The 24,283-nt window shown below is 44.8% G+C and overlaps 1 protein-coding gene across 5 annotated transcripts in view; it reads left to right on the plus strand.

Moving 5' to 3' along the window:
* The window catches only part of MCF2L2 (MCF.2 cell line derived transforming sequence-like 2), a 644,468-nt gene that overhangs the window by 166,303 nt on the left and 453,882 nt on the right, over nucleotides 1-24,283 (plus strand). For 4 of the 5 annotated variants that reach the window (XM_075340561.1, XM_075340557.1, XM_075340558.1 and 1 more), the window contains exons 4-5: nucleotides 14,008-14,098; nucleotides 17,074-17,193. In XM_075340561.1, the coding sequence (XP_075196676.1) occupies nucleotides 14,008-14,098; nucleotides 17,074-17,193 (211 nt within the window). The remainder of the gene's footprint in view (nucleotides 1-14,007; nucleotides 14,099-17,073; nucleotides 17,194-24,283) is intronic. The other variant, XM_075340556.1, reaches the window with a different exon arrangement.

A 24,283-nucleotide genomic window follows, 5' to 3' on the forward strand; every position in this document is an offset into this window, starting at 1 on the left:
TCCCCCTATCCCTTCTACCACCATTTTAAAGTTCTGGATTTTGGTCCCCATAGACTTATATGGGGACTGGCGTTTGGCCAGATATTCAAGATCAATTCCAGGACCAAACTGGATTTTTTTTTAAACCCAGTTTGACCCGCCGATCCCAGGTATCTGCGAGTCCACCCATCAATAGTAGTAAGTGTAATATTAAAAAGGTGGTCCTCTACAAAGCATAGTGGCCACATCGATTTAAAGCAGGGAAAAAAGGCTTTTTCTAAATACCTTCTTTACTAATTCAGCCTGTGAGCGACGCTATTACTGTCCGCTCATACCCATCACGTGACTCGGGCTCTGATGTTTGGTGATGTCATCTCAATGTCTAGAATTGGAAGTTGACCTGGCATCAATGAGGCACGACCCAGGCTCCCTGAGTGATTGGCTGTGGGCAGAGTTTCATCTCACGACACATCCCAGCAACTCGTGCGCTCTCACCTTCACCGCTTAACTGAGCGCAGCAAGCACTTGAGATGCTGGGCTGTGATGTGCAGTGAAACTCCGTCCAGAGCCCAGTCAATCAGGGTGACTGGGTCTTGCCTCGGTGATGTCGGGTCAACTTCCAATTCCAGAAGTTGAGGTGACATCACCGGACATCAGAGGTCACAACAGCCTGGGTCACGTGATGGGGATGAGCAAACAGCGGTAGTGCCGCTCATAGGCTGAATAGGAAAAAGTAGGTATTTAGAAAAAACCTTTCTCTGCTTTAAATGGATGTGGCCACTATAATGGTCCAGCTCCTTAATAACATAGCAAATAGTTCCAGTTAGAAATGTAGTATAGTTCTCCTGATTAGCTATGTCGCTTACATCATGTGCAGGGCATTACAGTAGTTTAGGTATCCATGGTTATGCTACGTGTGCACATACCCTCTCAATATACCAAACTGTTAGCGTTTCAGTCATCCATAATAATCAGTACATATTATATCCTCTCATGTTTAGTTTGCATGCTGTTCCTCCTTTTGTCATCGTGTTTCCTTATTTTACATTATCCTTTGAGTCACTGTGACCAAGGAAATCATTTCACAAGCAGGCAGTTATATTGTCATTAACTCCTTCGTTGCACCATACATTTTTTTGCTATTTGCATCATTGTATTACAGTATGTTCCTTTGGAATCATTTTACAGATACATGAAAGAGGTAGCTGGTAATTAGGAAAGGATCCATGTGTACTTTAAATTTATTAGCATTCCTATTACACAGAGATCCCTTTAGAGCCGCCAGCAATTTGTACAGTTTAGGCTACTTTCGCACTTGCGTTGGACGGCTTCCGTTGCTATCCGCAGCCTTGAGGAATTACGGTAACCGTTGCAGGAATCCGTTATATTCCTCATAGACTTCTATTAGCTACGGATAGCAACGGATGGTCTTGCATTGCATCCGTCCCGCATCAGCTGTTTTGACGCTGACCGCGAATGACCGTCGGGCGGATGGAACGCTGCATGTAGTGTTTTTCTGTGCTTGGCGGAGTGTCAAAAAAACGCAACCTGCAGGAATCCATTGGTGTCCGTTGTTTTTATAATGGATGCCTATGGTGGCGGATTCCGTTAGAATCCGTCATTTGACGGATTCCGTTAACGCAACCGTCTTTACACAACTGCGCATGCTCAGATGTGTAAAGTCAAGGAAAAAAACCTATAGCGTTATTTTGTACGATCTGTAGTGCCACTATATGCAACGCATCCGTTGCATCCGTCACACAACGCAATGCTACGGATCCCGTCCAACGCAAGTGTAAAAGTAGCCTTAATTCTAATTACATTTGATATTTATGTTACATTTTGAGTGTGTTAACATGATCATTTTTTAACCCCTTTATGACTGAGCCAATTTTGATCAGCCCAAATTATGGAAATCTTACCATTGTCATTTTATGTGGTAATATACACGTGGTCAAAATTGTTACTATCCCTCATTTAATGAAACAAAAACCCACAATGGTCACAGAAATAACTTGATTCTGACAAAAGTAACAATAAATTAAAAATCTATGAAAATGAACAAATGAAAGTCAGGCATTGTTTTCCAACCTTGCTTCCACAGAATTTAAAAAAAAAAATAAAACTTATGAAACAGTCCTGGACAGAAATGATGGTACCCCTGAAAATAATGTGACAAAAGGGACATGCTAAATCAAGGTGTCTCCACTAATTAACATCACAGGTGTCTACAATCTGGAAATCAGTCAGTGGGCCTGTATGTAGGGCTACAGATACTCACTGTGCTGTTTGGTGACATGGTGTGTACCACACTCAACATGGACCTGAGGAAGCAAAGGAAAGAGTTGTCTCAGGAGATTAGAAAGACAATTATAGACAAGCATGTTAAAGGTAATGGTTATAAGACCATCTCCAAGCAGCTTGATGTTCCTGTGACTACAGTTGCATATATTATTCAGAAATTTATGATCCATGGGACTGCAGCCAACCTCCCTGGACATGGCCACAGGAGGAAAATTGATGACAAATAAAAGAGAAGGATGATAGAAATAGGAACGAAAGAGCCCAGAAAATTTTCTAAAGAAATTAAAAGTGAACTTCAAGCTCAACAAACATCAGTGTCAGAACACACCACCCATCGTTGTTTGAGCCAAAGTGGACTTCATGGGAGACGACCAAGGAGGACACCATTGCTGAAAAAAAATCATAAAAAATCCAGACTAGAATTTGCCAAACTACATATGTTGACAAGCCACAAAGCTTTTGGGAGAATGTTCTATGGACAGATGAGACAAAAATGAAACTTTTTGACAAGGCACATCAGCTCTATGTTCACAGACAGAAAAATGATGCATTTCAAGAAAAGAACATTGTCCCTACTGTGAAACATGGAGGAGGCTTAGTTATGTTCTGGGGCTGCTTTGCTACATCTGGCACAGGTCGTCTTGAATCTCTGCAGGATACAATGAAATCTCAAGGCTATCAAGGGATTCTAAAGAGAAATGTGCTGCCCAGTGTCAGAAAGCTTAGTCTCAGTCGCAGGTCAAGGGTCTTGAAGCAGGATAATGACCCAAAACACACAACTAAAAGCACCCAAGAATGGCTAAGAGGAAAATATTGGACTTTTCTGAAATGGCCTTCTATGAGTCCTGACTTAAATCCTATTGAGCATCTTTGGAAAGAGCTGAAACTTGTGATCTGGAAAAGGCAACCTTCAAACACGAGACAACTGGAGCAGTTTGCTCTTGAGGAGTGGCCAAAATACCTGTCAAGAGGCGCAGAAGTCTCATTGACAGTTACAGGAATCGTTTGATTGCAGTGATTACCTGAAAAGGTTGTGCAACAAAATATTAAGGAGGAACCATCATTTCTGTCCAGGCCTATTTCATAAGTTTTATTTATTTTTAAATTCCGTGGAAGCAGAAAAGCAATGTCTGACTTTTCATTTGTTTATTTTCATAGATTCATTTTTTTATTTATTATTACTTTTGTCAGAATCAAGTTATTTCTGTGACCATTGTGGGTTTTTCTTTCATTAAACGAGGGGTGCCAACAATTTTGACCACGTGGGTAACTCTGAATCGCTTCCTCTTACCCCACTGATTCTTAGAATTGTTTAGGGGTTTTTTTCATGACACATTGTACTTTGTTAGTCATAAATCTAGTTTGATATGTTTTGCATTTATCTGTGAAAATATTAGAATTTTGACAAAAAATGAAACAATTTGCATTTTTTAAACTTTCAGTTTTTACATTCTTAAACCACTTAGTCATGATTTACAAAATAATTAATAAATAACATTTCCTATATGTCTACTTTATTACTGCATCATTTTTCAAACGTGATTTTATTTTCTTGGGATTTTAAAAGGGTTAAAATTTTAGCAGCAATTTTTTATTTTTTTGAATAAATCTACAAAACCTGTTTCTTTAGGGACCTATTCAGATATAATTGGCCTTTGAAGGGCCTGTATATATATCATTTTAAGGCTGGACTCACACGAGCGTATGGCATGTGATGCGAGAGCATCGGATGCGATATGCTAATGACCCCCGACTCACGCTCTGCTGCGAGCGTGAGCCGAGTGTCATGCGACTGTAGTCTGATCTTGTGATCGGGTCACAGCTGTGAAGCTGAGGGCAGGTGTTGCGGAGGAGAGGGAGGGGTTAATCCCTCCATCTCATCCATTTTCAGCCTGTGCGTATATCGCACTGCACTGGGATAACATCTGAGTGCAGTCCGATGTTTCTCTCGTACCCATTCACTAGAATGGGTGCGATTGATACGGTTTTCGCAGAAAATCGCAGCATGTTGCGACTTTTCTCGCATCCAGAATCTGGATGCGAGAAAAGCTGACCGACTGCTCTCCCTCATTGATTAACATTGGTCAGAGTGCAATGCGGGATTTTCTCGCATTGCACTTGTCCGTTTTTCACGCTCGTGTGAGCATGCCCTAAAAACTGAATACTCCTCAAAAATTTCGAAACTGCTGTTAGGAATGTTTTTTTAACTCTTCAGGTGCTACACAGGGCTTGATACAAAGTGGAATGAAAAAAAAGTACTTTTTCCTCTAAAATGTAGCTTTAACCCCAATTGTTTACGCTTTTACAAGAGATAGCAGGAGGTAATAATCCCCACAATTTGTTACGCAGTTTCTTCTGAGCGCACTAATACCCCATATGTAGTCATAAACTTTGGTTTCGACAAACAGGGCTCGGAAGGGATGGAGCGCCATTTCAATTTTGGAAAACAATTTTGCATTTGCAGGGCCAGAATTTTATAACAGCTTGTTGTATTGAAAATTGTCATTTTTTTACTGAAAATATTGCTTTACCCCAAAATTTTTTACTTTTGCAAGAAAAGACACAACAGTTTGTTACCCACTTTCTTCTAAGTTTCTTTTAAGGTTGGCGATACCCCACGTGTAGTCAAAAGTTCTGTTTGGACAAACAGCATGGCTCGGGATAGAAGACGCGAAAATTGGTATTTAGAGTGTAAATTTGGCTGAAATAGATTGCATAGAAATACTATTCTCATTAGCAGATCCCCTAAGGTATCAAAACAACAGAAACCCCCACAAGTGATCCCATTTTGGAAACTATACGCCTCAAGAAAATCATCTAGGGGTGTGTTGAGCATGTTGAACCTGTGGATCCTTCACATATTTTTTTTAAATATGGATATGTAAATGAAAATTAAGGTTTTTCTGCTACTGTTTTAGCACCAAATGTATAATATATACAATAGATTATAGGAAAAATGGATTTCTTAATTTGTTTTGCAATTTCTCAAGAATGTGATGATACCACATATGTGGTCAAAAACTGCTGTTTGGGCGCTTGACAGGGCTCAGAAAGGAAAGAGTGATAATTAAATAATAATAAAATAATTAAACTCGAACAATCTCTATAAATCGCTGATGAAACTCTGACCGGAATCACTGATGAATCAAGGTCAGTTTTTATCGTACATGTAAAAAAACTGACGTGAATGAACACTAACCCTCTCAATTAAGGCTGCTATACATAAGTGAAACTGTGTTTTCTGTAAGCAATTAAGTCGTCTTGTGAGACATATATAAGTAATGTAAAAAAATGACAAAAGCCTTTTTAAGTATAAAAAACGTATAAAAAGCATCTCAAATTCTCACTTTAAAGCACCACTCCAGCGTTTTTTATTCCAACACTGGAGTGGTGCTCTTAACTTTAGGTCCCTGCCCCCATTCTTATATTCAGCCTCCGGCATTTTCACTTTTTATCCGCACCGTTCCAGTCCTGCGGCACCATCTACTGACCTCAACTTTTAGTTGGCCAGAAGTCACAAGTTACATCAGAAGTTCTCAATGCAAGTCTGTGAGAGCCAGAATGAGGCTCTCATAGATTTGAATTGAAGAATGACCAAGAGTGCTCCATGAAACACTGGAATGATCCGGCAAGTCAAAAACTACCTAAGACCGATGGGAGCAGTGCTGATGAAAGGTGAAAATGCCAGAGGTATAACATTTGTTTTATTTTCGGAGAAAAAAAACATTTAGGGCATGGGGTGGGTGCTTAGAACAAGAACATTTGCTGCAATTGTGGAATTTAAATACTTGGTTAAAAGTGAAAAGTGAACCTTTAGCTCAGTAACCTTACGCAGATATGGCTCTGCCCATGCCATGCTATCTGCAATTATCTGCCACCCATTATTGTTTTATGAATGTGTTTAATATATGCAGAGATAAAGCTGTGCACACAAGAGGCATGAATGCTGATATTTGCACTTGTTTCTGTTTACACCGTTTCCCATAGTGTTCTTATGTCTCCATATTTATCCTTGGCAGTGGCACACATTTATCTTTTTCTTTTTCCATGGTAATATTGTGACAACACCCAGATTGCATTACTGAATTTGATTATCTTAAGTCCAAGATCAATAAATAAGCCAAGTTACTATTTCTTCACAGTAATTAAGATAAAAGAGCTGTGACTGGAGAATACAGATAATAACAGATGATTGTGTTCTTGACTTTCTTAAGCTATCAGGTTTTAGCACCTTCTAAAATCTTAGCAGCAAATAATCTGTATCCAATATGTCCAATTCTCAACATTGAATTAAAACACCAGGTAGGAAAAGTTGTGAAATTTTGAAAATCCTTGGTTCCATAGATACGTTCTTGTTATGGAAATGATGAAAAATGGAAACAAAAATTTTAAAACATTTTTCTCCAAAGTGTCCCTAGAGCTATTTTTCAACATGACAACAACAGGCCGTATGTTGATCGTGCTACTGTGAGCAGCCCTCATAGCATGGCCTAAATGTGCCCCGGCCTGCAGTGTCTCCGGTCTGCAGTGTCTCCGGTGTTGTCTCCCATCAAGCACATCTGGGACATTACTTGTCAAATATTGCAAAAGGAGCTGTCAGAAGTGGATCTTGATGATTTCTGTGCCCAAGGGCATTCAGCATGGGAGAACATTCCTCAGACAATAATTAATAACCTCATTGATAGCAGTTAAAGCTTCTATAAAATACTGAATAGATCAAAATGGTTTAAAAAAAATCCTTTTCTCATCATTTGCATATCATTAAAATGTCTATCCATCCTGCCATTTCCATAATTTTACAACTTTTCCTTCTTGGTGTTTAGTTTCAATGTTGAGGAGTCTAGGCGGAGCAGTGTAGGTTGAGGAGTCTAGGTGGAGCACTGTAGGTTAAAATATGGTGGCCAGTTTGGCTGGTCTCAACTATTACTACTCACACAAATTGCTTTGTTGTGTTTTTATGCAGTTATCATATTTTATGTACAACTTTCATTCAAAAACTTTAAAGGTAACCTGACCCTTCAGAGCACACTATTTAATTGCAGATATAGTGTTAATCGTCAGGTAAGTAGCGCTACTATGCTACCTGGCCGCCTTAGTGGAACGTGTAGCTACCGGGTGAAAATTAAGTTATTTCCCGGGTGACTCGGAATTTCAGTTTTTGGGCTGGGGCGCACTTACAGCTGCCGCTCACAGAATAGTGCATGGTGCTGTGAGCGGTGACTAAAGTTGCTCAGTTGCACATCCTCATGACTATAAGCTGGCGACTCCCGGGAGGAAATAACTTAATTTTCTCCTAATAGCCGCACATTGCACACGGCGACCGAACAGCATTTGAACTTTATTTACCTGCAGTTTAACCCTATATGTGCAAGTAAAAAGCGTTTTCTAATGTGACGGGTTCCCTTTCAATATGCTTTTAAGCATTTCAATTTTCATATATTACTTTCAAAAATATGCTGATCTCTGCAGAAGCAAAGGATCAGTCATGTTAAAATGCAACTTCTGTACAATATGTGGTGTCCATAGGCCTCCCATGTGTAATAGATCGTCAACCAACCCAACCAAAATGGGAAATTATACAAACTGTGGTGCATTTCTAGAGCTGGAATTGGATGCATATATTCAACTATTATTTATCTTTCTCTTATAACACCCTCAGTACGAGGGGCTGCTGATAAGTCTTTGGCTTTACCCAGAAAGAAACGAGCTAGGATGATGTAACTTTACATTTATTCCACATATTCTCCACTAATGTCAACACACTTCTTACATCGGTTTTCCAAGTTCGGTAAGCCTAGCAAAAAGAAGGATTTCGGTTGTGCCTCAAAACGGTGGGAAATTTTGTACCCTTGCGGTGTTTCTTCAGGTTTGGAAACAGTTGATAGTCAGAGGGAGCTAGATCTGGTGAATAAGGTGGGTGGTCAACCAGCTCGAAGCCCAGCTCTGTCAGTTTTGCCGTGGTTGCTTGTGCAGTGTGAGTGGAGGCGTTGTCTTGCAGGAACAATATCCCTTTGGACAGCTTGCCTCACCTTTTGGCCTTCAGAGCTGCCTTCAATTGGTCCAAAAGTTCAATGTAATACTTGCATTGATGGTGGAATCCTTTTGAAGGTAGTCCACTATCAGCACTCCCTCCTTATCCTAGAACACAGAAGTCATCACCTTAGTGGCTGATATTTGCACCCTGAACTTCTTTGGACGAGGAGAACCACTGTGCCTCCACTCTTTTGACTGCTCCTTGTTTTCAGGGTCATACAAATAAATCCAGGTCTCATCCATAGTGAAGAGTTGATCCAGGAAGTTCTTATCAGTCCAGAAACGCTGACAAATGGACTGGGAAGTTTTCACTCGCATACTTCTCTGATCTGTTGTCAAACATTTGGGGACCCACTTGGATAATGACACAAACACGTTCATGGGAAATCCCCCTTCATGTCTGCTATTGTTTTAGCTGAAATTTGTCAATTCTCCAGTATGAGGTTGTGCACAGCATCAACAATATCCGGAACAAAAAACACTCTTCATCGTCCAGGACATTCCTCATCATCGGTGCTGAAGTGGCCCGTTTTAAATTTGGCAACCAAGTTCTTAACTGTGAAATATGAAGGGCATTGATCTCCAATGTCTGCGACATATCACAATGAATATCCTTCACTTTCCTTGCAGAAACAAAAATGTTATCACTCCTCTGCTCTGTTACTGTGAATATCGTATTAGATTCATATTGTTTCCCCGAGTGCGTAGTACACTGTTGCCATAAGCAACAAACACAAAATTTTGAAAACATATATTAGACACATAAGGCTTTCATGTGATATTGTAATGCCTGAGTGTAGCCACAGACTAAGACTGGCTGTAAAGGGAGTCTAGAGTAAGGCTGCTCACAAAGCAGGACCCCAAGGACTCTGCAACCATTTAACCCCTATACAGGGATGTGGAAATACACAGAGCCGCAGAGATCACTACCTGGGGCAGGCTGTAGTCCATGGTCATCAGGCAGGGTCAAAAACCAGGAGATGCAAAACAGGAACAGAATCGGCAGGCAAGGGCGTAGTGAGGAGACAAAGCAGAGGTCAAATCTGGAACTGGCAGCAGGGTACAAAAAATGACAGGAAGGAGGGTAGTTAACAACAAGCAAAGGTCAGCGCAGAGGAATCACAATACAAACAGCACATGAGCCAGGAGTACAGAACTATCTCTGGCAGTAGTCATGTGACAGGAGGGGAAATAAGAAGGGTGTGGTGTCTTCCCATTGGCTGCAGGTGAATGTTGGCAACATCAGCTGGAAGACACGCCACCTACAGTCAGCCAGTGGTACTGCAGGTTCCAGGGAAACCCATCCTAGTGGATGAGCGGAACCTGTACTCCGCAGAGCCACGGGCACCGACTCCTCTCCCATCACCAGCACTATCCATGGTGGGAACATGGCGTCGTCTGGCGATCGGAGCAGAAGTCGCAGGAGCGGAATCTGGTGGGTACGTAACAGTATCCCCCCCTCCACGAGGGGCCACTGGACCCTCAAAACCCGGCTTGTCATGGAACTGGAGGTGAAATCGCCTGACAAGACCTTTAGCGTGGACCTCACTTGCTGGGACCCATGATCGCTCCTCAGGGCCATAACCCTTCCAATGTACAAGATACTGCACCGCCCCTCTAACGATACGGGAGTCAAGGATCCTCTGTACTTCATACTCCAGGTTACCCTTGACCAACATAGGAGGAGGGGGGCCTGACTGGGTGAATGGGAACATGATACAACTTGAGGAGGGATTTGTGGAACACGTTCGATATTTTGAAGGACTGAGGGAGGTTCAGGCGGAAAGCTGTGGGATTGATGACCTCGACTATCTCGTAAGGTCCAATAAATCTGGGACCCAGCTTAGCAGAAGGGACCTTGAGTTTAATACGATGGGTGGACAACCATACCTTATCCCCAACTCCAAGGCTCAAGGCTTGGGCCCCTGGAACGCCTCTTGTTAGCAGCTGAGGCTTGACCACCCTGTGCCCTCTTCAAGTTTTCTGTCACCTCAGACCATATAGCCTTCAGTTTGTTCACAGTGCTTTCAGCCTCAGGAGTATCCACCACAGCGGAAGAAAAGGACCCAAAACGTGGATGCAACCCGAAATTCCAGACAAAAGGGGTAGTCTGGATAGACTCCTGATACTGGTTATCAATGGCAAACTCAGCTAGTGGTAGATATTCCACCCAGTCAGACTGACGGTCAGACACATAACACCGGAGATATTGTTCTAAGATTTGATTAGAACGTTCAGTCTGACCATTGGTCTCTGGGTGGTAAGCGGAAGAAAAAGATAACTCTATATTAATCTTTTTACAAAAAGCCCTCCAGAATTTCGAGACGAACTGCGTTCCTCTGTCAGAAACAATATTTTCAGGAACCCCGTGTAACCGCACAATATGCCTAATGAACAACCTGCTAAGCGTTTCAGAATTAGGTAAACCGGACAATGGAACAAAATGACACTGTTTAATGAATCTATCCACTACTACCCAGATACAAGTCTTCCCTTCTGAGGGTGGAAGGTCAGTGATGAAGTCCATGGAGAGGTGGGTCCAAGGACTTTCTGGAATAGGTAGGGACTGGAGAAATCCAGCGGGAAGGGTACGGGGTGTCTTGGCTCGAGCACAAGTTTCACAGACCAGTACGTATTCCTTACAGTCCTTTGCTATGGTTGGCCACCAAAAGTTCCTAGTTACAAGTCGGAGGGTATTTCCTATACCAGGGTGACCTGCAAGGACAGAATTATGGGACTCCTGAAGTAGCTGTCGACGAAGTGGGGGAGCGACAAACAGTTTACGCTCAGGAGTGGTTTCAGGAGCCTGGTCTTGGGCATCACGGATTTGTTTTATCAAATCTATGGAAACCGATGATACAACAATGCCCTTAGCTAAAATAGAGACTGGTTCAATGTTTTCTGACTGAGAAGGACAGAAGCTACGGGAAAGTGCATCAGCTCTTGTGTTCTTGGTAGCGGGCCGAAACGTTCCCACGAAATCGAATCTGGAGAAGAACAATGCCCACCTATCTTGCCTAGGATTGAGTCTCTTAGCAGATTCCAGATAAGTGGGTTTCTTATGGTCTGTGATAACTGACTTTATGTTTGGCGCCTTCGAGGAAGTGGCGCCATTCCTCGAAGGTCCATAGCTCACGATTACCAATATCATAGTTTCGGTGGGAGAAAATTTGCGGGAAAAGAAGGCACAAGGACGAAGTTGAGTGAGAGACGGAGTACCTTGTGATAGCACCGCCCCCCACTCCAACTTCGGATGCATCGACGTCTACAATAAATGGACGCATCAGGTCAGGCTGAACCAGAATAGGGTCTGAGGAAAAACAGTGTTTTAATTTAGAGAAGGCATGGATCGCCTCTGGCTGCCAATTAACCACATCAGCCCCCTTTTTAGTCAAATCAGTGAGGGGTTTGGCAATCTTGGAAAAATCCCTAATAAATTTGCGATAATAATTTGAAAACCCAAGGAAACGCTGCAAGGCTTTCAGGGACTGGGGTTGCACCCACTCCTTAATCGGCTGTAGCTTAGAGGGATCCATGCGGAAGCCTTCTGCAGACAATATATAACCCAAGAAATTAACCTCATCAACAAAAAAAACACATTTTTCATACTTAGCAAATAGGGAGTTCTCCCTGAGTCTCTGGAGTACAGTGCGGACATGTTTGACATGTGACTTAGCATCAGGAGAATAAATCAGGATGTCATCCAGATAGACCACCACATATTGACCACAGATATCTCTTAAAATGTCATTAATAAAGTTCTGAAAAACAGCCGGCGCATTACTTAACCCAAAAGGCATTACTAAGTACTCATAGTGTCCCTCTGGAGTGTTAAATGCCGTTTTCCACTCATCCCCTTCTCTGATGCGGATTAGGTTATATGCACCCCTGAGATCCAGTTTCGTGAAGTACCGGCCTCCTGTGAGCTGGTTAAAGAGATCGGGGATGAGTGGCAGAGGGTACTGATTCTTCACAGTGATAGCGCTAAGTTCACGGTAGTCAATACAAGGTCTGATGCCACCATCTTTTTTCTCCACAAAAAAGAATCCAGCGCCGACTGGTGACCTGTTTGGTCTGATAAACCCTCTCTGCAGACTGTCTGCTATATAATCTTTCATGGCCTGACGTTCTGGACCAGAAAGATTATAAATCCTACCCTTGGGGAGTCAGGAATTGGGGACCAAATCTATGGGGCAGTCATAATCTCTGTGAGGAGGTAATTTTTCAGAGTCAGAAACAGAAAACACGTCAGCAAGATCCCTGAATACATGAGGTATGAGGACAGGTTCAGCTCTAGTCAGGTTAACAGATAACGACATACACGTCTTCTGACACTCAGGGCTCCAGCGCACAATCTCACCCTGGTGCCAGTCTATGACCGGGTTATGTTACGCAGCCATGGCATGCCCAATACCACTGCTGCTGTCAGGTTCTCAAGAACAAAAATTGACACTGACTCTACATGCAGAGCCCCAACAAGCATGGAGATTTCTGGAGTTACAAGGTTAACCACACCCTGAGTGAGAGGGGTATTATCAATTGCAGAGATTTTAATGGGAGAGTTCAGTCTCAGCAAAGGCAAACCCAGCTCTTTTGCTACATCAGAGTTTATAAAATTAGCCGCAGATCCACAAGCAATAAAGGCCTGCAGCCACACAGCTTTTCCCTGGTGAGACAATGAGACCGGTAACATTAACTTTATAGGGTCTGCAGGAAGTACCTGGGCACCTGAGTGAGTATCCTGGGGCTCACTCAGGTGCGGTTGCTGCTCTGGAAGCGATTGCCTCTGAGATCCAGGCTCTCCATGATGGTCTCCCCAACGTGATCTGCTCCCTTGACATCGACGGGACTCTGGACATGATGAGGGAGGTGTTGCAGGAACTTGAACTTGAACAGACTGGAGCTCTTGCACCTGCTGTGTGAGTCCCCGAACCAAGCCAGACAGGGTCAGCACCTGGTTCATCACAGTTTGGAGAGGATCCATTTTTTTTTTTTTGTGTGTTAGTGGGCCAGAGATAATGTAATGCTTGAGTGTAGCCACAGACTAAGACTGGCTGTAAGGGGAGTCTATAGTAAGGCTGCTCACAAAGCAGGACCCCAAGGACTCTGCAACCCTTTAACCCCTATACAGGAATGTGGAATTACACAGAGCCGCAGAGATCACTACCTGTGGCAGGCTGTAGTCCATGGTCGTCAGGCAGGGTCAAAGAATCAGCAGGCAAGGGCGTAGTGAGGAGACAAAGTAGAGGTCAAATCCGGAACTGGCAGCAGGGTACAAAAAACGAAAGGGAGGAGGGTAGTTAACAACAAGCAAAGGTCAGCGCACAGGAATCACAAATGCAGGTGAATGTTGGCAACATCAGCTGGAAGACACACCACCTACAGTCAGCCAGTGGTACTGCAGGTTCCAGGGAAACCCATCCTAGTGGATGAGCGGAGCCTGTGCTCTGCAGAGCCACGGGCACCGACTCCTCTCCTATCACCAGCACTATCCATGGTGGGAACATGGCGTCGTCTGGCGATCGGAGCAGAAGTCGCAGGAGCGGAATCTGGTGGAGACGTGACAGATATAACATTCGTTACCATAGAAACAAAAAATATCACAAAGCCAAAGGCTTATCAGCAGCCCCTCGTATGAGACTCCTTGATCTATGTAACCCTCCTAATTTGTTTCCCTTTCTTGTTTAACAGTCTTGAGGCTGCCAGCATTGGGTTTATCATCATTATAGACAGACGGAAGGATAAGTGGAGCTCAGTGAAAGCCTCACTTACACGTATAGCGGTAAGTCCTCAATTTGTCTGCAGTTCTGATTGTTGCAAATTATCCTCTGGATTGGGAATTAGAGCACTTTGAAGAGAGGCAGCACTGATAGAAAAGAGCCGGGTAGTACAAGGGTTCTTTTATTTAGAAAACGCTTTTCAATGCCCTATCAGTGTTTTTTCAAAGTCATAAAACTGACAGAAGGGGTTTACAAGTATAGAGAGGGTTTTATAGCCTGAAAAGGGCACCAGGTTACATGTGGTCCACCCATGTAGGGATGGGCACAGGAATTAAAAACAAATAGTAATGGAAAACAAGTTTTATTATTTGGTGGGAATTAAAAAGTTGAAATAAACCTGTGGAAGAGGTATTAAGTTCAAATTGCAAAAAGAGGAGTAAAAAAAATGTGTAAAACTAGTGTACAGACCGAGGGGGATCCAACTAGCGAAGGGTAAAGAGCAAAAAAGTGTTTATCTGGTAAAGCACAAAGTGTGTTGAGGAAAAATAAAGTAGAATAGAAGTGTGGAAAAGGAGGAAACGGGAGATAAGGGAAACGGAGGAATGGTTCATTTAGGGCAAGAGATGGAAAGGAGCGTAAATGGATATGAACTAAAATGGTGTTCAAACGGGTTCTAGTCTGTTACTCAGTAGTATTGGGTGTGAAAGGAAATTTATGAGAGGAAGTAGTGAGATTTGGCCAAATGTAGCGTTAGAATAAGTGGAGAGGAGAATATGGACAATATTGGAGTTGGGCATAAAGAAGAGAAAAATAAACGACTTCTTGTTTAGAGGAGAAGTGATGGATAAAGACAATAGGAGTTGTGACTGGAAAAAAATAAAAACTACTCTTGGAATATAAAGCATTACAAAAGAGTAAGGTAGTCAAAAAAAATAGTAAAATTTACATTTAACATATTACATTTAAGTAATTATGAGGAAGTGAGAGCTGCGGCTGGTCTCTCACCTCATGTTAATTACTGATATCTCCGAAAACAGGGACAGTGATACCGGCAAGAATTAAGCTGGTGTCACACTAAACGACAGCGACAACGACGTCGCTGTTACGTCACCATTTTCGGTGACGTAACAGCGACCTTGTAAGTCGCTGTTATGATCGCTGCTTAGCTGTCAAACACAGCAGAAGCAGCGATCATAAGGTCGCTGTGCTACATGTTCAGAGAGCAGGGAGCCGCGCTTAGCGCTGGCTCCTTGCTCTCCTGCAGCACACATCGGGTTAATTAACCCGATGTGTGCTGCAGCTACATGTCACAGTTCAGAGAGCAGGGAGCCGCGCTTAGCGCTGGCTCCTTGCTCTCCTGCAGCACACATCGGGTTAATTAACCCGATGTGTGCTGCAGCTACATGTCACAGTGCAGAGAGCAGGGAGCCGCGCGCACTGCTTAGCGCTGGCTCCTTGCTCTCCTTGCTACAGTATACATCGGGTTAATTACCCGATGTGTACTGCAGCCACATGTCACAGTGCAGGAGCCGGCACTGGCAGCAAGAGCGGAGGCTGGTAACCAGCGTAAACATCGGGTAACCAGGGAAAGGTCTTCCCTTGGTTACCCGATGTTTACGCTGGTTACAGCTTACCGCAGCTGCCAGTGCCGGCTCCTGATCGCTTCATTTCGTCGCTCTCTCGCTGTCACACACAGCGATGTGTGTGTCACAGCGGGAGAGTGACGACCAAAAAATGAAGCTGGACATTCAGCAACGACCGGCGACCTCACAGCAGGGGCCAGGTCGTTGCTGGATGTCACACACAGCGACAGCGACGGGACGTCGCTGCAACGTCACAGAAAATGGTGACGTAGCAGCGACGTCGTTGTCGTCGTCGTTATGTGTGACACCAGCTTAAGTCTCAAGGGCTCACTGTATGACGTAACAATCTCACATGAGCTCCAGGAACTTGAGTGTCGGCGCTGATGGATAAGCGCCTGCACAGGAGGTGAGTATAAGTTTTTTTTATTTTAATGGGAGCAAACATGGGGGAATGACAAGGGGTTGTCCTAGTAGTGGACAATCCCTTTAACACTAGAAGTCCCAGGAATTTCGGCTCTATAGGGTTCCAATGGTAGAAATGTTAAATGGCCCCTCTCTGGGACTTCTAGTGTTAAAGGAAAAGTCATACAAATTATGGAAATCATAGAATCGATAGACTTGTTATTGATATTCAAACGATGAAGCCAAATGTTTGAAAACATTTTAATTTATGCAGAATTAATGAGTGCCATGCACAGAAATAACCAAAGGTGAAAAAATGGAACCAGCATTTTTAAAATATCTAAATTTATTGAGTATGAGCAATATGTGCAGGATTATAAGCACTTACACACCTTGTCTGCTATCAGTGAGATTATTAAGGGTTGAGGAATTTTCGGCCACTGCTGAATGCACTTGAAGGCACATAAATCATCAAGAGGCACTGTTGGCAGCTCCCTTAGTAATAATTATAAATCTCCAATAACTAGACACATTTGACAGAGATATTCACAAAAATTGTTAGTTTTCTGTAACTCCTCTTTGCAATTGTCAACCAACCAATGATGTCCCAAACGTGGTCGAAGGGAGACAAGTCCGGAAAAGCTGCAGACCATGGTAGGACGTTGAAAACCACACAGGCTGCTTACAGTAACACAAGCATCATGCACTCTGGCATTGTTGTGTTGAAAAAAAAATGGCTTCCGGGACACTTTGCAGAAACAGCCATACTACTGATACCACGACCAAATTTGTTAGTGTACCTGGAACGAGACTAGAAGGGTCCGACTACCGTAGATTGTCACCCCACACTACGGTAATTCCTATATATCCTTTATAGTCATGATTTACTTTCTTCGTCAATATGATACTAGCCAGTAATCAGTGTAATAATTATTCATTAATATACGCTATGTAGTGATAACAGTATTCCAATGCCTTCTAATGAAATGTAAAGAATTGGGAAAATAACACAACATTTTAATAATATTTCTATCTATTCTGATTCTTCTTAGGGAGCATTCCCAGGGAATCTGCAGTTGGTTTTTGTTTTGCGCCCATCTCGGTTTATACAAAGGACTATTGCAGATATTGGAATTAAACTCTACAGAGATGACTTTAAAATGAAGGTACCGGTAAGCGTGTATTTTCATCTTGTGCTCACCGACATGTATTCATGTGTATCACTGTGTGTCACATATCATTGCTTGTACACCGTATAGCTCCATAATAAGGGGGATTCTACTGCCTCTTATGTAGATAATTTATAAATCATGAGAAGTCATTGGTGCCAATCTTCAGGTTCTTACACAGTTCAAACTCAATCCACATATCTGCCGTTACATAGAAATATAAGTGTAGTGCTCCTGAACCACTCAGGGCACTACTAGGAACTGCATCCTCACCGGGATACAGGGCCTACCCCCAGGGACCTGGAACACCAGTGCCAGTAACATCAGCACACACTAAACTCCCAGTTTCCACTCCACACCAGGGTTAATTGGCTAGTTAGACTCCAAAGTGATGTCCAACTAGAGGGCGGAGCCAGTCCAGGGGACTAGAAAGCCTGGAGGGAGGGGACAGCGAGGAGTCAAGAGTAGAGAGTCAAGTATAGAGACGTGCCTAGAGCTGGGTCGTGTAACGGTGACCCGGGGGCACAGGAGAGTGGTCGTCAGGGTAGGAACACCCGAGTACCACTGGGACCAGAGCACCAACGGGGCACAGGGCCCTAGGTCAGGCGTCAGTTTCACACGGCCTGGCAAATACATGCACAGTGAGGGGACCTTCACAGACCTTACTGACCCACAAATCTGGGGGCATCAGCAGTAAAGAGCGGATCAGGGATCGGGAACACAGACCAGCCCTACAGGGTCCACACTGCCTGCCGTACGGATGAGGAGACTGCCAAAAGACAGTCGGGGCCCCCAAATCTGCTTCAAGCTACGGGGACCCAACAACACTGAGGGACAGAGCAACCGAGTCATCAAACTGGCACTGGAAATACAGGGACCTGAACCAGCCGTCCAAGGGCCCAACCATAAGTAAAGAACTGTTAAACTGCAACCCCCGGTGTGGCCTCCCTTATTCGGCGAACATCTACATCATACATCTCCCAGGCTCAGCCCTACCTGCTGAGGGCCTACCCCCACAGCTGCCATCACCACCAGCCCTAGAGATAACCAACCCAGTAGTGGCAGTTCCACCATCTTAACCGCAACCCCCAGGTGGCGTCACACAAATAATTTAATCTCCCCTGTAAATACTCACCATTACAAAGCACCCAGGGCACTGGACCGGGCAATGACCAGCAAACACCCGTGACACAGCATCCCCATAAATATACGGCCCGGGACCAAGTACCCCATAGCCCTGGGTGACACATAAGCACATACACCAAGTAACACTAACACCAAGTAACATTTCCACATATTTAATCACAAAAGACACTAAAGCTCAGATGGACCAACACAGATCTAGAAAATTGCAGTGCAAATGGCCGATACGATACAGGCAAAAAGTTTGTCCACTTTACCCAGAATATCTAAGAAAGGGCTATCAATAGCTATATGGGATTTGTATTTTCTCCCCGGACTCATGTAATGGAAACCCCTTTAAAGATAGGATACATTAGCTTTCAAGTTGTGTCATTATTTAGGCTTTTTACATAAAATAGATTTTCCTATCTAATAAATGAATGCAAATCCCTAGGTGACTACTTTTTGATCAGCTGAGGTCTGATCTCTGGGAAGACCACTGAATCTTTAAAATGAACTGTTTTAGTACTGTGGACCCGTAAAGGATTTAACTGTTCAGTGATCTGTTGTGAGGGATAATTTATTGAATGGGGCCATGCTGAAGTTACTTGGTTTGTGGGTGGTGGGAGTGACAATAAAAATGGAAAAACAGTGAGGAGGATGTAGCAATATATTTTCACAGAAGACTCTTACTTCTCAAGATTATTGATGATCCCAGAGGTCAGACACCTACCTACCATAAAGGTTGGCATGTACTAAGAATATGCCATTCCTGTAAAAAATGGGTATAACTTTTTATGGAATTTTTTCTTTCCTATAAAATAAAAATGGCTTTACTTCCATTTACGGTACTTCTTCTCTCTTGTACTAATCATTCACACTTAAAAATTACTCAAATATGTCTACAGTTCTGTCTTTAGTGAAGGATCAAATTATGCCTATTGCCCATAAAAGTCTGTGTCACAAAATTTGTTAAAGAAAAAACCCGTACCTACACACAACAAAATATGCATATGCAAATCAATAATAACCATGCATGTGGGGGTTTAAAACGGACCAATAAAACCATTTAGGTTTAATCATTAAACCAAAAAGAGAAAGCCAAACAAAAAGGTCAAAAAATAATATTTTTATTAAATTTGCATTATATATATACATATATATATATATATATATATATTTATATACAGTACAGACCAAAAGTTTGGACGCACCTCATTCAATGAGTTTTCTTTATTTTCATGACTCTGAAAATTATAGATTCACATTGAAGGCATCAAAACTATGAATTAAAACATGTGGAATGAAATACTTAAAAAAGTGTGAAACAACTGAAAATATGTCTTATATTCTAGGTTCTTCAAAGTAGCCACCTTTTGCTTTGATTACTGCTTTGCACACTCTTGGCATTCTCTTGATGAGCTTAAAAAGGTAGTCACCGGAAATGGTCTTCCAACAGTCTTGAAGGAGTTCCCAGAGATGCTTAGCACTTGTTGGCCCTTTTGCCTTCACTCTGCGGTCCAGCTCACCCCAAACCATCTCGATTGGGTTCAGGTCTGGTGACTGTGGAGACCAGGTCATCTGGCGTAGCACCACATCACTCTCCTTCTTAGTCAAATAGCCCTTACACAGCCTGGAGGTGTGTTTGGGGTCACTGTCCTGTTGAAAAATAAATGATGGTCCAACTAAACGCAAACCGGATGGAATAGCATGCCGCTGCAAGATGCTGTGGTAGGCATGCTGGCTCTGTATGCCTTCAATTTTGAATAAATCCCCAACAGTGTCACCAGCAAAGCACCCCCACACCATCACACCTCCACCTCCATGCTTCACGGTGGGAACCAGGCATGTAGAGTCTATCCGTTCACCTTTTCTACAAAGACACGGTGGTTGGATCCAAAGATCTCAAATTTGGACTCATCAGACCAAAGCACAGATTTCCACTGGTCTAATGTCCATTCCTTGTGTTCTTTAGCCCAATTAAGTCTCCTCTGCTTGTTGCCTGTCCTTAGCAGTGGTTTCCTAGCAGCTATTTTACTATGAAGGCCTGCTGCACAAAGTCTCCTCTTAATAGGTGTTCTAGAGATAAGAAATATATATATATATATATATATATATATATATATATATATATATTGTGAGTTAGCGTCGTCGGCTGCGCTGCAGAAGACACGGGATCCAGGCACCAAGGTTCACAGCACACGGTTTATTATCCAAAGCAAAGTCCATAATAGCACATATGTGCCTTTCCGGCAGAGAACTCAGGGAGATGTGATCACTCCCTCACACCCGGCACACCTGCCCTCGTTCCTGTTTCCTTTTAACCCTTCCTTAAGCCTGTAGGGAAACAGGATTAACCCTGGAGTGGAGTTATTTTCTATCATGGAGTGAGCACAACCGGGGTGAGACATACCGGCCGTCATAGATAACCCCGGTCACAGTCTCACATACCCCCCCCCTCAGTTCAAGCGTGCGGGGTTGAACTCTTGCCATCAAACACGGGCCGCGGGACAAGGCATCGGCGTTGCCCTGCAACCTACCGGCCCGGTGTTCAACCGTAAACCGGAAGTTCTGCAGTGAAAGGAACCACCGGGTAACCCGGGCATTCCGTTCCTTGGCGGACCTCATCCAGACCAGTGGAGAGTGATCCGTCACCAAGCGAAACTGACGCCCCAGCAGGTAATAGCGTAGGGACTCCAAGGCCCACTTAATCGCCAGGCACTCCTTCTCCACTACGCTATAATTCCGCTCGGGAGGGGTGAGCTTCCTACTTAAGAAGGTGACGGGGTGTTCCTCCCCCTGAACCACCTGAGACAGCACTGCCCCCAGGCCGACCTCCGAGGCGTCAGTCTGTACTATGAACTCCTTCCGGAAATCAGGGTTTACAAGAACGGGCTGTCCGCACAGGACCCCCTTCAGGAGGGAGTCCTCGGCCTGCGGAGTCCAACGCACCATGACGGACTTCTTGCCTTTGAGAAGGTCCGTCAAGGGGGCTGATAGTCCTGCAAAATCTTTTACAAACCTCCTGTAGTACCCCACGATACCCAGAAAGGCCCTAACCTGCTTCGTGGTCAGGGGTCTAGGCCACTTCTGGATCGCCTCAACCTTGTTAATTTGGGGCTTAATCACTCCTTGGCCTATTACGTAGCCCAAGTAGCGGGCTTCCGTGAGTCCCAACGCACATTTCTTGGGATTGGCTGTCAATCCGGCTGTTCGAAGCGCGTCCACCACCGCTTGTACCTGTTCCAAGTGGGTCTGCCAATCGGAGCTGTAAATAATGATGTCATCAAGGTACGCTGATGCATACGCCTGGTGGGGTTCCAGCACTAAGTCCATCAACCTCTGGAACGTGGCCGGAGCGCCATGTAACCCAAAAGGCAAGACAACATAGTGGAAGAGACCCTCCGGCGTAACAAAAGCGGTTTTCTCCTTGGCGGACTCCATCAGTGGCACCTGCCAGTACCCCTTGGTCAGGTCGAGCGTGGTAAAATATCGCGCCTGTCCCAGCCTATCAATCAGCTCATCCACCCGGGGCATGGGGTAGAGATCGAACTTGGATATTTCGTTGAATCTCCTAAAGTCATTGCAGAACCTTAAGGAGCCATCGGGTTTTGGTATTAGGACAATAGGACTAGCCCATTCACTCCGGGATTTTTCGATGACCCCCAGGCGTAGCATTGTCTTCACTTCCTCTGATATGGCTTGTCTTCGAGCCTCCGGCACCCGGTATGACTTCAGGCGTACCTTCAGGTGAGGCTCGGTGACAATGTCATGTCGTATCAGACTGGTTCTACCCGGCAACTCGGAGAAGACATCGGGGTTCTGTTGAACCAGCCGTCTGGCCTCTCGCCTCTGTTGCTTGGTGAGGGCTTCTCCAATCCTTACTTCCGGTTCGTCCTCTCCGGAGGTTGCTGGAGCCGGGTTTGAACGAGCCGAAGAGGAGGGGGATGGGGGAAAATCAACCATCAGGCTTTCCCGTTCCTGCCACGGTTTTAATAGGTTGACATGGTATATTTGTTCAGGTTTCCGCCTACCGGGCTGCAATACTTTATAGTTAACCACCCCGACTCTTTCCTTTATCTCGTAGGGGCCTTGCCACTGAGCCAGGAATTTACTCTCCGCCGTGGGGATCAATACCAACACCCGATCCCCGGGTTTAAAGGTCCGCACGGTGGCTTGTCTATTGTAGCGGCCGCTTTGCGCGGCCTGAGCCTCCTGTAAATGCTCCTTCACAATTGGCATGACCGCGCTTATGCGGTTCTGCATTCCTAAAATGTGTTCAATCACACTTTTATGGGGGGTGGGCTCCTGCTCCCATGTTTCTTTTGCCAGGTCCAACAATCCCCGGGGATGTCGCCCGTATAACAATTCAAAAGGCGAAAACCCCGTGGATGCCTGTGGCACCTCTCGTATGGCAAACATCAAATAGGGAAGCATCATATCCCAGTCTTTCCCGTCTTTGGAAATCACCCTTTTGAGCATGGTTTTCAGGGTTTTATTGAATCGTTCCACTAAACCATCCGTCTGAGGATGATACACAGACGTACGCAACTGCTTGATCTGGAGTAGCCGGCATAGCTCTTTGGTCACTTTAGACATGAATGGGGTCCCCTGATCCGTAAGGATCTCCTTGGGCAACCCCACCCGGCAGAACACAGCAAACAACTCCCGAGCTATAAGCTTCGCCGCAGTATGTCTGAGAGGTATCGCCTCTGGATACCGGGTGGCATAGTCAACGATCACTAGGATATGCTGGTGCCCTCGAGCAGACTTTACGAGGGGCCCCACCAGATCCATCCCTATCCGTTCAAAAGGGACTTCTATAATGGGTAACGGTACCAACGGACTGCGAAAGTGGGTCAGGGGTGCGGTAAGCTGACACTCCGGGCAGGTTTCGCAGAACCGTTTTACCTCCCCAAAGACCCCGGGCCAATAGAACCTTTGCAATATTCGCTCCTGCGTTTTCTTGACCCCTAGGTGACCACTCATCAGGTGTTTATGAGCCAAGTCGAGGACCCGCCGGCGATACGGCTGGGGTACCACCAACTGCTCTACCCCTACGCCCCGTACTTCATCTACCCGGTAGAGTAAATCCTGCTTAAGAGCGAAATGGGGGTACCTTACCTGGGCACCGGGCAGCTGTGCCACCCCGTCAACTACTGTCACCCGACTCCGGGCATGTATTAATGTAGGGTCCTGGAGTTGGGCTGTCCCAAACGTATCCGGGGACGCCTCCAACTCCGGGATGGGCTCGACCGTCTCAGCCTCTCCTGCCAATACCTCTAGGGGCGACCTATCAGGTTCACATTCTGTCCCTATCATGGGGACCCCTACGGCAGGTGTCCCGGATTCAGGATTGTAGGGCTCAGGTCCCGGACTGACCAATATCTGAGGGGACTTAGGAGGTCCCTTCCATAAAGTCCAAAAATAGGGCAGATCCCTTCCTAGGATCACATCATAGGGAAGAGTATTAATAAGTCCCACCTCATGTTGCACCTGACCGCAAGGTACTGTGATGGTGACTATCCCCGTGGGATAGTCTCGGCGGTCCCCATGTATGCAAACCACCCCCACGGTACGTCCTGTGGCCTTTACTTTAGCCCTTAGGGTTGATCGCACAAGGGTCACTAAGCTTCCGGAATCCAACAAGCCTGTAACCGGAAATCCATTCACCTGTATTTGGCACAAGTGGAGCTCAGTCTCTGGGTAGACCAGGTCAGCGGTACACACCACCTGAGCATACATTGAACCCCGCCGGGTAACCCCACAATCCATGGGCTCCGTGGTGAGTGGACACTGGGCTTCCATATGTCCCACCCGCTGGCACCGCCAACATCTAATAGGGAAGGACACCCCCTTGACGAGTTGTCGTTTAAAGTACATAGTTTTCCGGACCTCAGGGACGGAGGGTGCGGCCTCAGACGGGACGGTAGCGGACTCCCGCACCGGTGTCAGCGGTGGGTCCTTGGCC

The sequence above is a fragment of the Anomaloglossus baeobatrachus genome, chromosome 3 (genome assembly GCF_048569485.1).
Source record: "Anomaloglossus baeobatrachus isolate aAnoBae1 chromosome 3, aAnoBae1.hap1, whole genome shotgun sequence".
NCBI lineage: Eukaryota > Metazoa > Chordata > Amphibia > Anura > Aromobatidae > Anomaloglossus > Anomaloglossus baeobatrachus.